Below are 12,808 nucleotides of genomic sequence, written 5' to 3' on the forward strand. Positions count from 1 at the left end.
AACCTGTGGAAAGCAGAGTCTCTGGAAATGGAGCCTGGGAATTGCATTTAAAAAATAAGTCTCTCTTCTTCTTTCCCCAAGTAAATCTTGTATAGAGAGTTATTGCTGTGGGAATTTTAGTTGTGTGTATGTTTTAAACAAATGATGTAAAGGAAACAATTAACTACACTGTAATTTTTTTCCTAGTTATATCAGAGGAAGAAAATGAGCTAGGGCTCTTTTTAAAGTTTCAAGCGGAACGGGATGCAACTCAAGCTGGCAAAATGATGGATGCCACTGGCAAGGCACTCTGTTCTTCAGCCAAGCAAAGGTTTACCATGGTTGTTCATCATCTCGAATCTGTAGTCAATCTGATAGTTTTGACATATGTACTTAAATTTTCATATTTGTAAAGATCACTGTTCAGCCTAATAAAGGGTTAAAGAAAAATATATTGCAGTTATATGTTTTGACACCTAATTCTTAATTACTAATTTTGTATGCAAAATAATTATTTAATGATTAATGTTCTTGATTGCTAAATTTCTAGAAATAGCCTTTAGGCCTGTATTTATTTTTCTTTTATTTCCTCTACAATCAGACAAGTGTCAGTTATGTCTCTCAACTGGTTTAATGTAACAGTCACAGAATAACTAACATCTTAAAAAGGTATATTTTCTTTTTTTCGATTTCACTTTTTGATACTCTACTGTAAATATATTGGTACTTTTTAAGTAGAAGAAATTTTTTCTTCTTAATTGCATGCTTTCCAGTTATTATTTCAGTTTCTAATATAATGATACCTGCTGCAAAGAATCTTCTATAATTACTAAGCATAGCCCAAATCTTTGTATTTAAGAAGAAGAATAAAACAGTCTTCATCAGACCTATAATAAGGATGTACAGCTTAGGATAGCTTTACTCTGAAACATCACATCAGTGCAAAAGTCTATCTCAAAGGAAGTTACATGAGGTACTAAGTACAGGGACCTTCAATGCCACTAAGCCAAAAGCAGAGCAGAGGAATTGGATTTAATTTGTTTTTTTAAAAAATACTTGTTATCTTGTCCTTATCCTCAGCTGCTAAGAACTCCATACTCATTAGTTCTCCTAGCATCTTATCTGCTCTTCCAAACCCAGGTTTTCCCTGAACTTGTCAAATGAAGGCTTTCTGTTAATTGGATGATGCTTTATGAATGCAGGTTCTCTGTTCCCCTCAGAACTGTTCTCTAAATGGCAGATTTACTGGGCAGGTTACTTATACATGAAATAACATCCAAAGTATTGCAAAAATGACATATTTCCTAAAGTAACAAGTGGGGAGGTGTAGACACACCTTTTTTTTTTTTTTTTTTTTTTTTTGAGATGGAGTTTTGATCTGTTGCCCAGGCTGGAGTGCACTGGCACAATATCGGCTCACTGCAACCTCCACCTCCCAGGTTCAAGCGATTCTCCTGCCTCAGCCTCCTGAGTAGCTGGGATTACAGGCACCCACCACCATGCCTGGCTAATTTTTTGTATTTTTAGTAGAGATGGGGTTTCACCATATTGGCCAGGCTGGTCTCAAACTCCTGATCTCAGGTGATCTGCCCACCTCCCAAAGTGCTGGGATTACAGGCGTGAGCCACCATGTCTGGCTGTCACATCTTTATTGATAATTCAGAGTTGGCTATATGATCCTAATTTTCTTTCTAAATCTCCTTAGGGAACTTAATAATTTTTTACTTGTAGATTGATCTTGTTAGCAAATATGCTTTATCATTGGTTTAAACCTTTTTTTTGTTTTACTTATGATGTGTTCAACCCTCTGATTTTTACCTCTCTGCCATTAGATTGGCCCTGTGTACTCCTCTGTCTCGTCTGAAGCAAGAAGTAGCAACATTCAGTCAAAGGGCGGTATCTGATACCTTAATGACAATTAATCGGATGGAGCAGGCGCGCACAGAATACAGAGGAGCTCTGCTGTGGATGAAAGATGTATCCCAAGAGCTGGACCCAGACACCTTAAAGCAAATGGAAAAGTTTAGAAAAGTATGAAAATGTATCCCTTTCCTTTTCTTGATGTATGAAATATGGAACTGCCATAGAATAATTTAATTAAGATCATAAAATTTCAGATGTTTTTTGAGAAATGTTTCATTATAAATTCTTGGTTGCTTGGAAACTGTAGTTGAAGTACAAAAGCTTGTCACACTTTTATTTTTACTCCTGGAGTGACATCTTCACACCATCTACCTTTTTTATTAATTTTTTTTTATCCCTCTCATGATAGATCTAAATTACTTATTAAATGTTGCTTGCTTGGACTTCTGAGATTCATCTGCAGGAAGAAAATAGTTTATTACAGAGGACAAAAATAATTTAAGTAAAAACTCATGTAAAATGATTGTTAATTATAAGAAAATATGAAGGTTATCAAAATTTTTGTTTGGTGACAATTCAAAGTTTGGCCACAAACTTCATAAGTAATTATGTATAAACATACATTTTTGCTAAATAAACTGCTTATTACAAATTATATCCCCTAATTTTACCATACATAAATAATAAAATTCATTTTGTCATTCATTTTATAAATATTTAGAGAACCCATAATAAATATCATAATATTTAATATTGATGGAGCCAGGACATTTGGGCCAGCTGTTAAGTGGTTTGCCTCATTGATTACACACAACAGCCCTATGAAGTAGGTGAATACGTGGCCTCAAGCCACCACGACCTCATATTCCACCCCTTTTACGATCTTTGACAGTGAGAATACAGTCCAAGGGAGTGATTGAACGACATTGTGAATGCACTAACTGCCACTGAATTGAAAATTTTTAAATTGCTAATTGTATGTTATGCAACTCTCACCTCAATTTTTAGAAGAAGAATAATGTATTAGTCTGTTTTCATGCTGCTGATAAAGACATAACCGAGACTGGGTAGATAAGGAGATTTAATTGACTTACAGTTCCACGTTGCTGGGGAGGCCTCACAATGATGGCGGAAGGCAGAGAGGAGCAAGTCATGTCTTACATGGATGGTGGCAGGGAAAAAGAGCTTGCGTAGGGAAACTACCTTCTTTAAAACCATCAGATCTAGGCCGGGCACAGTGGCTCATGCCTGTAATCCTAGCACTTTGGGAGGCCAAGGTGGGTGGATCACCTGAGGTCAGGAGTTTAAGACCAGCCTGGCCATCATGGTGAACCCCCATCTTTAAAAATAAATAAATAAATAAATAAATAAATAAAACCATCAGATCTTGTCAGACTTACTATCATGAGAATAGCACAGGAAAGACCTGCCCCCAATTCAGTTATCTCCCACTGGGTCCCTCCCATAACACATGGGAATACAAGATGAGTTTTGGGCAGGGACACAGCCAAACCATATCAAATACAATCCAAGTCCCCATCTGGACCCCCAAAACCCTGCATGGCCTGATCCCGGGTCCCTCCACAGCCATACTTTGTACTTGCTTTCTACACTCCAGGAAGAATGTGCTATACTCACTTCCTTCTTGTTCTTCTAACATGATAAGGTCTCCACCACCTCCCACTTTCAGGACCTTTGTCCTTGCTTGTCCCTGGTTCTGGAATGCTCTCCCCAGGGTCTTAGCTTAGCCTGCTCATCATCTTTCTGTCCCAGTTCAAACATCGTGCATGATCTCACCAAGGACCTCCATGTCATTTTATTAAAGGTAGTCAGTCACTCATTTCTGCAACCTGAGATTATCATATATTTATGTACTTCTTTTTTCCCTGTGCCTCCTACCCAAGAATGGTAGGGAAGAACATTGTTTTGTTCATCACAATGTCTCAGTGCCCAGAACACTGCCTTGCATGTAATAGGTACCTTAACTTTTTAATATATTAATTCATTCAACAAATATTCAAATATTTGTTAATTAATATATCAAAAAGTTGACTATTCACATTACCCAATGACATGACTCACCATTTATTCAAGAAATGTAATAGGCCTCTATTAAAATTTATAAATATCTGCATGGTTCAGAAATATTACTAATGTTTCTCAGCATTTTAGTGAGGTCCCCTTTCCATTTATTCTTCTGCTGTTAGCTAAGTGCTATTCATGAATAGTTTTAGATGTTCCTTTTTATTTGGAATACTTTTTAAAAAACTATGTACTTTCCATCTATTATCTCGTACTTTCTCAGCATAAAGATATCTTCTGGAAAGAATCTCCCACAATTACGAACAGTTGCCAAAATCTTCATTATTCATGAAATATTAGTGATACAGGGAAAAGTAATTAGTCTTTATTAGAAGTTATTTCTGAAAATATGAACCTGTATACTATATTTATATCTGTAATAATATATTTATACTATATATCTATAATAAAAATTAGCATTTTTATTGCAGGTACAGATGCAAGTAAGAAATAGCAAAGCTTCTTTTGACAAGTTAAAGATGGATGTTTGTCAGAAAGTGGATTTACTTGGAGCTAGTCGCTGCAATATGCTATCTCATTCACTCACTACCTACCAGGTACCCACCTCCATGATCAGCATGCCCTTGCAGTAAAGATGAGTGGTGAGATTCCTTTTTAAAAGTTGTCTAAAGGGTGCAGAAAATTTTGTGTGATTAGATTCCTTTGGCTTTGCTATAATTGCTTTATTGAGGTTATGAAAGTCAGAGAGTCATAAAGTTCTGGAAAAGACCTTAGAGATTGTCTACTTCTGTAGCTATTCTCTTTGGTGTCATAGGAGAGAGAGAGACCAATGGACCATTTGAGATTGAAGAGGCAAATCCTAAGGCCCATTTGCCCTGGTTTAACCTGAGTTGTTCCACTTCTGGGTTTGAAGTTCTATATACAATTTCATCTGAAGCAAAGATGCTGCACCCACAAAAGTTTAAAAACTTTTCTGTTGTTTTATGGATGAGGAAAATGACACCTATGAGAATTAAACTGAGAGGCAATGTTGAGCTTAGAAACCAAAGTTTTCTAATTCTGGATTGTGTGTTCTTTTCATTCTGCCAAGTTGCCATCCCATATCACTTTAACCTCAGAAATTTCACTTGTGCTTATGTTACTATAAATCACATATAAATAACATACAATGTATAAGTTAGATATTAATAAATAGCAGTTATTGATTTTTACATATATTTTAAATAGAAAAAAAATTGAATAAACTATACTTAAGAAAAGAGTAATAAACTATAGGAAATGGACATTCCCTCCTGCTTTTAGGGAGTCTGCCTATTTCAGTTCAATTCTGTGGGATTCAGGAATGGAGAAAGGATGTACTTTAAAATAACAATGTGTGATATCTCTTTAGCATCTTGCCTGAAGCACACTAGCTGTGAATTCAGTTCTCCTTTATTATCTCCATTCTTCCCCCTCACTTTAATCAGGAACCTTGAAGCAGCAAGGAAAGTTTCCAATTACTTGAGTTAGCTTGAGAACACATTTTTTTGGCAAATCTTTCTTGAACTCTAGATGAAAGGCCAGATTTAGTGGTAAATGGAATTTTTCTCCAATTAAAAAAATGTTTATATATTCCCATTACCATAAAGATTACACATATGCCCCTCCTTTTATAGAGATCGGTATTTTTGTGCTTTTAACATTTCTCTCTTCAATACCTCAAATGTTCTAATCCTTCAGTTTTCATTCTTTTAGCTGCAATCACTCTCTAGGTGCCTCCATTGTGCATTCCTGTGCTGTTTATACAGACAACACCCACACGTGCAGACACAGATGCCAATTCTTATGCAAAATGATTATTTGTAGTGCTTTATGGTTCCCCAAACTTGGAAAACTGAATTTAGTTCCTGCTTCTTCTTATTTGTCAACTGTTCATCTACTAAACTAGTAAGGAAATACAGCACTTAAAAAACTATGGAGGGGAATCAGAACTGTAGAGTCACCTTTTCTTATTTTGCAGAGAACACTGCTTGGATTCTGGGAGAAAACAGCTCGAATGATGTCCCAAATTCATGAAGCCTGTATTGGCTTTCATCCATATGATTTTGTAGCTCTCAAGGTACGTTGTGTTCCATGTTCTCTTGTTTAGATGTATTACACTTCATTTGGGTGATAACATTGAAACTATTTTTTTTTTTTTTTTTACCAAGGTTGATTTAAAATTTACAAAACATTGAGAAACATTTTCCTTCAGCCAAGGATCAGCACTTTCCTAATTGCAAATGCTGCCAGCAACACTGAAATACATAGGAATACTGCTGGCAGGCTCAAGATAGTAGTAGGACAGGGAAAAAGTGGGGAGAACTTGAAAAAATTTAAATGCAAAAGAGATAAGAAAAGGCTATGGAAAGGAAAAATTTAAGAGGAACAAGTGATGGAAAGTGGTCATGTGTTCTCAAAAGTGACCAGATTATCTACCTGAAAATATTAAAAGTTAGAGAAAAACTTCACTGTTTTACTTTTACACTAGTCATAGATATAATTCATGATACCAACATTATGCCAGGTTTCAGTACCTTTTAACTTACCATTCATTCTGCCTTACTTTCAGTAAAGCTTGAAAGCTTTGCTGGCTGGTTTCTTCAAGCTGAATGTGGTATTTGTGATAGGCTCATATCTTACATATTCCTAGGGATTAGGAAGGATGTTAAAGTCATGTTCTGACACGGCATCTTCCAGCCCCAAAGATGCCCTTGAATTAGGTTGGTTTTTGTTTTGTTTTGTTTTTACTTTTTCTATAATAAATGTTTCACTGTATGGCATACTACATATTTAGGCAAATTTTATATCCAATTTCTGCTCAGAATCAAAATTGAAAATCTTTAGCTGTATTTAGGGCATTGCAATACAGGCCAACAACACAGTTTAAGTCTTCGTTAGGCCTATTACAAAGTTGTTAAAATAATCTGTGGCTACCCTACATCACAGTATGTGCAGTTTACACAGGAAGCCAGGAGAAACAAGTATTGGAGCTCAGTAGCTCAGTTCAGATTACATTAGCATACATGTCCTATATCTTTTACTTTCTAGTTCAGAACTTCCTATTTCATATGATTCTTCAGAATTTTTATTCTCATTTTCTTTGCAGAGAGGAAGAAACATTCTTTCTATCTACTTAACATTGACTTTCTTATCCTTAGCAACTACAAGGCACTCCAAGCAAGCTTAGTGAAGACTATAAAGAAGAACAAATAGGCGGTTTTCTTTCTGAACACCTCAATAAGTAAGCAGGCATAAGTCATATGTGTCATGCTATAGAAATCCTTGATACTATCATATGATATATGTGGAAAGAATTGTTTTTTCTCTTACTGAATATTTATTTCTGTGTCATTTTTCCTTTTTTTTTTTTTTTTTTTTGAGACAGAGTCTCACTCTGTTGCCAGGCTGGAGTGCAAGTGGCATGATCTTGGCTCACTACAATCTCTGCCTCCTGGGTTCAAGCAATTCTTCTGACTCAGCCTCTGAGTAGCTGGGACTACAGGTGCCTACCACCATGCTCAGCTAATCTTTTGTGTTTTTGTAAAGATGGCGTTTCACCATATTGGCCAGGATGGTCTTGATCTTCTGACCTCGTGATCTGCCTGCCTTGTCCTCCCAAAGTGCTGGGATTACAGGCGTGAGCCACTGCCCCTGGCCTCTATGTCATTTTTCCAATCAACACTAAACATTTGTGTCATAGTCTGTTTTGTGTTGCTATAACAGAATACCTGAGACAGGGTAATTTATAAAGTAAAGAAGTTTAGCTCATGGTTCTGCAGGTTGGGAAGTTCAAGAGCATGGCCCTGGTTTCTGGTGAGGGCTTTAGTACTGCTTCATAACATGGTAGAGAAAGTCAAAGGGGAAGCAGACCTGTGTGAAGAGGCAAAATCAAGGGGTGTGCTGGCTGTATAACAACCCATTCAGAAGCATTCCTGAGAGATCTCATGGGAGTGAGAACTCACTCATTACCATGAAAAAGGCACCAAACCATTCATGAGGGATCTGCCCTCATGACCCAAACACCTCTTACTAGGTCTCCACCTCCCAATACTCCCATGCTGAGAGGTTGGAGTCAAATTTCAACAAGAGTTTTGATGAGGAGGAATTCAAACCTTAGCAATTTGTTTTAAAACTTTATGTATTTTTTCCCATTTTTTTGTTTAATATCCAGATCCTGCACAATTTTTTTTTCCATTTTTTAACATAGCAGGCAAAGGACATGACAGGAGTATCAAACTGATTGGGGTGATTAAGAGTCTGTCATTTGGGATATTGAGCCTTGTATCGAGCCACAACTTCCTCTAGTGACTTTTGAAAGGGGCATCTTGAGAGAAGAAAGGGACAGGCACCCACAGCTGTGAAATAAACTATTAAAAATCCGTTTCCAGAATAACATGCGTAGGACTGGGACTGGTTACCTGAAAAGAGAGGTTCTTGCCATTACATCCTTCATGTCACCTGTTTCTCTTTTATTATATTATATTGTCCCTTTGTTTTTATTTCAAAGCTGCTATTCTCATTTTAACCAGATTCAATATATTAACAAACTCAGAAATAAGGGCCAAACAACTTTCAATACTAGCACCTGTGAGGTCAGGCCCCAGATATAGTGACTATGTCTGTGTTCAGTTTCTTCATCTTAACTTTTTGTTTATTAGGCAGATGCTATGAATATCCAAAATTAGTATTGATTGAAGATATTTTAGGCTAATGTGTCTTGCAAACATCACTTTGTTGTTAAAAATAGGGTACTCCATCTTTCCTGGAGTTCCTCATTCCCTTGATTTAGTTCCCAAGTGTTCTTAAAACCTTTCAAGACTTGAAAATTAGGGGCCGGGCGCGGTGGCTCAAGCCTGTAATCCCAGCACTTTGGGAGGCCGAGGCGGGTGGATCACGAGGTCAAGAGATCGAGACCATCCTGGTCAACATGGTGAAACCCTGTCTCTACTAAAAATACAAAAAATTAGCTGGGCATGGTGGTGCGTGCCTGTAATCCCAGCTACTCAGGAGGCTGAGGCAGGAGAATTGCCTGAACCCAGGAGGCGGAGGTTGCGGTGAGCCGAGATCGCGCCATTGCACTCCAGCCTGGGTAACATGAGTGAAACTCCGTCTCAAAAAAAAAAAAAAAGACTTGAAAATGAAACTTCTTACTCTATGGCTTTGATGGTGAAGGTCCTTGAAGATTGAGTACTTAACATTGTGCCTACAGTGCTGAGCATCATGCCCGGTGCTTTGTAGATATTCAGTAAGTGTTTACTGAAGGAATAAGGGGTAAAAGGTCTGTGTAGTTCTATAGAAAATGTAGGAAATTCACCAGATACAGATTTTAGGGGATCTACTAGAAAATGATTTTATGTTTCCTGAGTAAAAAAATTTTTTAAACATGTAAAACTGTTTGGGGAATATGAATCGCAAATGTATTATAACCAAAAATATACATTTTTGTTTTGTTTTGTTTTACTTCAGGCTACTTTTGTCTGATGAGGAAGCAAGCTTTGAGAGTGAACAAGGTAAGATGGTAAATTTATTACTTTGAAATGGTCACATTTTAAATGTCGAAATAGTTTCTCACAGCCTTTTAGTAGAGACAGGGCTTCACCATGTTGGCCAGGCTGGTCTCGAACTCCTGACCTGAAGTGGTCTGCCCACCTCAGCCCAGTATCGCCATGATGGATATTATGTTACTATCCATTCAATTAACAGAACAGGCTAAGTAAGTCCCTTCTGTGGGAATACCTTTTGTTATCTTTCTAAGAGTACCTGATCAGAGGATCTAATAGTCTTTAGGGAATCAGGATTCTCAAAAATAGGTATATTTTTATTTTTTTAATTTTTGAGCTTCAAAATGTTTTATGGGTACATAGTAGGTGTATATATTTATGGGGTAGCTGAGATATTATGAAACAAGCATATAATGCATTATCATCCCATCAGGGTAAATGAGATATCCGTCACTCAAGCATTTATCATTTCTTTGTATTTCACACACTTTAATTATATTATTTTAGTGATTTGACTGGAGTCACCCTGTGTGCTACCTGTTGTGCTATCAAATACTAGATCTTATTCTATCTAACTGTATGTTTTTGTACCTATTAATCATCTCTGTTGCCCACCACTAACTTTCTCAGCCTTTGGTAAACATCCTTGCATTCTCTGTCTCCATGTTTTCAGTTGTTTTCATTTTGAGCTCCCACAAATGAATGAGAACATACAAATTTGTCTTTCTATGCCTAGCTGATTTTACTTACAATTATATCCTCCACTTCATTCCATGTTGTTGCAAATGACAGGATGTCATTCTTTTTAAAATTTTTAAATTATGATTATACTTTAAGTTCTAAGATACAAGTGCAGAATGTGCAGGTTTGTTACATAGGTATACACATGTCATGGTAGTTTGCTGCACCCATCAACCTGTCACCTACATTAGGTATTTCTCCTAATGCTATCCCTCCCCTACCCCCCTACTCCCCAGCAGCCCCCGGTGTGTGATGTTCCCCTCCCTCTGTCCATGTGTTCTCATTGTTCAGTGCCCACTTATGAGTGAGAACATGTGGTGTTTGGTTTTCTGTTTTTGTGTTAGTTTGCTGAGAATTATCATTTCCAGTTTCATCCATGTCCCTGCAAAGGACATGAACTCATCATTTTTTATGGCTGCATAGTATTCCATGAGGTATATGTGCCACATTTTCTTTTTCCAGTCTATCACTGATGGGCATTTAGGTTGGTTCCAAGTCTTTGCTATTGTGAACAGTGCTACAATAAACATACATGTGCATGTGCCTTTATAGTAGAATGATTTATAATGCTTTGGGCATATACCCAGTAATTGCTAGAACCAAATGGTATTTCTAATTCTAGATCCTTGAGGAACTGCCACACTGTCTTCCACAATGGTTTAACTAATTTACACTCCCATCAACAGTGTAAAAGCATTCCTATTTCTTCACATCCTCTCCAGCATCTGTTGTTTCCTGACTTTTTAATGATCACGATTCTAACTGGCATGAGATAGTATCTCATTGTTGTTTTGATTTGCATTTCTCTAATGACCAGTCGTGATAAATTTTTTTTTCATGTTTGTTAGCTGCATAAATGTCTTCTTTTGAAAAGTGTTTGTTCTGGCTGGGCATGGTGGCTTACACCTGTAATCCTAGCACTTTGGGAGGCCAAGGTGGGTGGTTCATGAGGTCAGGAGATCGAGACCATCCTGGCTAACACGATGAAACCCCATCTCTACTAAAAATACAAAAAATTAGCTGGGTGGGGTGGCATACACCTGTATCCCAGCTACTTGGGAGGCTGAGGGAGGAGAATTGCTTGAACCCAGGAGGCAGAGGTTACAGTGCGCCGAGATTGCGCCTCTGCACTCCAACCTGGGGAACAGAGTGAGACCCCATCTCAATTAAAAAAAAAAAAAAAGAGAAGTGTCTGTTCATATCCTTCACCCACTTTTTGATGGGGTTGTTTTTTTCTTGTAAATTTGTTTCAGTTCTTTGTAGATTCTGGATATTAGCCCTTTGTCAGATGGATAGATTGCAAAAATTTTCTCCCATTCTATAGATTGCCTGTTCACTCTGATGAGAGTTTCTTTTGCTGTTCAGAAGCTCTTTAGTTTAATTAAATCCCGTTTGTCAATTTTGGCTTTTCTTGCCATTGCTTTTGGTGTTTTAATCATGAAGTCTTTGCCCATGCCTGTGTCCTAAATGGTATTGCCTAGGTTTTCATCTAGGGTTTTTTTTTTTTTTCTTTTTTTTTCACCAAGACCATCATAAATCATCTGATGATCTTCTAGGGTTTTTATGGTTGTAGGTCTTACATTTAAGTCTTTAATCCATATTGATTAATTTTTGTACAAGGTATAAGGAAAGGATCCAGTTTCAGTTTTCTGCATATGACTATCCAGTTTTCCCAACATCATTTATCAAATAGGGAATCCTTTCCTCATTGCTGTTTTTGTCAGATTTGTCAAGGATCAGACGGTTGTAGATATGTGGTGTTATTTCTGAGGCCTCTGCTCTGTTCCATTGGTCTATATATATATTTTGGTACCAGTACAGTGCTGTTTTGGTTGCTGTAGCCTTGTAATACAATTTGATGTCAGGTAGCATGATGCCTTCAGCTTTGTTCTTTTTGCTTAGGATTGTATTGGCTATATGGGCTCTTTTTTGGTTACATATGAAATTTAAAGTAGTTTTTTCTAATTCTTTGAAGAAGGTCAATGGTAGCCTGATGAGGATAGCATTAAATGTATACATTACTTTGGATAGTGTGTCCATTTCCACGATATTGATTCTTCCTATCCATGAGCATGGAATGTTTTTTTCATTTGTTTGTGTCCTCTCTTATTTCCTTGAGCAGTGGTTTGCAGTTCTGGAAAGAAGTGCTTCACATCCCTTGTAAGTTGTATTCCTAGGTATTTTATTCTCTTTGTAGCAATTGTCAATAAAAGTTCACTCATCATTTGGCTTTCTCGGCTGAGTGCAGTAGTTCACACGTATAATCCCAGCACTTTGGGATCACCTGAAGTCGGGAGTTCGAGAACAGCCTGACCAACATGGAGAAACCCCATCTCTACTAAAAATACAAAATTAGCTGGGCGTGGTGGTGCATGCCTGTAATCCCAGCTACTCAGGAGTTTGAGGCAGGAGAATTGCTTGTTGCTTTAACCCAGGAGGCGGAGTTGCGGTGAGCCGAGACTGTGTCATTGCACTCCAGCCTGGGCAACAAGAGCAAGACTCCGTCTCAAAAACAAAAACAAACAAACCAACAAACAAAAGATTTGGCTTTCTGTTTGTCTATTATTGGTGTATAGGAATGCTTGTGATTTTTGCTCATTGATTTTTGTATCCTGAGACTTTGCTGAAGTTCCTTATCAGCTTAAGGAGATTTTGGGCTG

The 12,808-nt window shown here is 37.4% G+C and overlaps 1 protein-coding gene across 5 annotated transcripts in view; it reads left to right on the forward strand.

The window, feature by feature from the left end:
• The window catches only part of ICA1L (islet cell autoantigen 1 like), a 73,191-nt gene that overhangs the window by 24,449 nt on the left and 35,934 nt on the right, over positions 1-12,808 (forward strand). For all 5 annotated transcript variants that reach the window (XM_032278627.1, XM_032278623.1, XM_032278624.1 and 2 more), the window contains exons 4-9: positions 187-310; positions 1,812-2,010; positions 4,356-4,481; positions 5,885-5,983; positions 7,065-7,147; positions 9,373-9,416. In XM_032278627.1, coding sequence (XP_032134518.1) covers positions 187-310; positions 1,812-2,010; positions 4,356-4,481; positions 5,885-5,983; positions 7,065-7,147; positions 9,373-9,416 — 675 coding nt within the window. The remainder of the gene's footprint in view (positions 1-186; positions 311-1,811; positions 2,011-4,355; positions 4,482-5,884; positions 5,984-7,064; positions 7,148-9,372; positions 9,417-12,808) is intronic.

Source organism: Sapajus apella, unplaced genomic scaffold (assembly GCF_009761245.1).
Source record: "Sapajus apella isolate SASKATOON/1434 unplaced genomic scaffold, GSC_monkey_1.0 scaffold10, whole genome shotgun sequence".
NCBI lineage: Eukaryota > Metazoa > Chordata > Mammalia > Primates > Cebidae > Sapajus > Sapajus apella.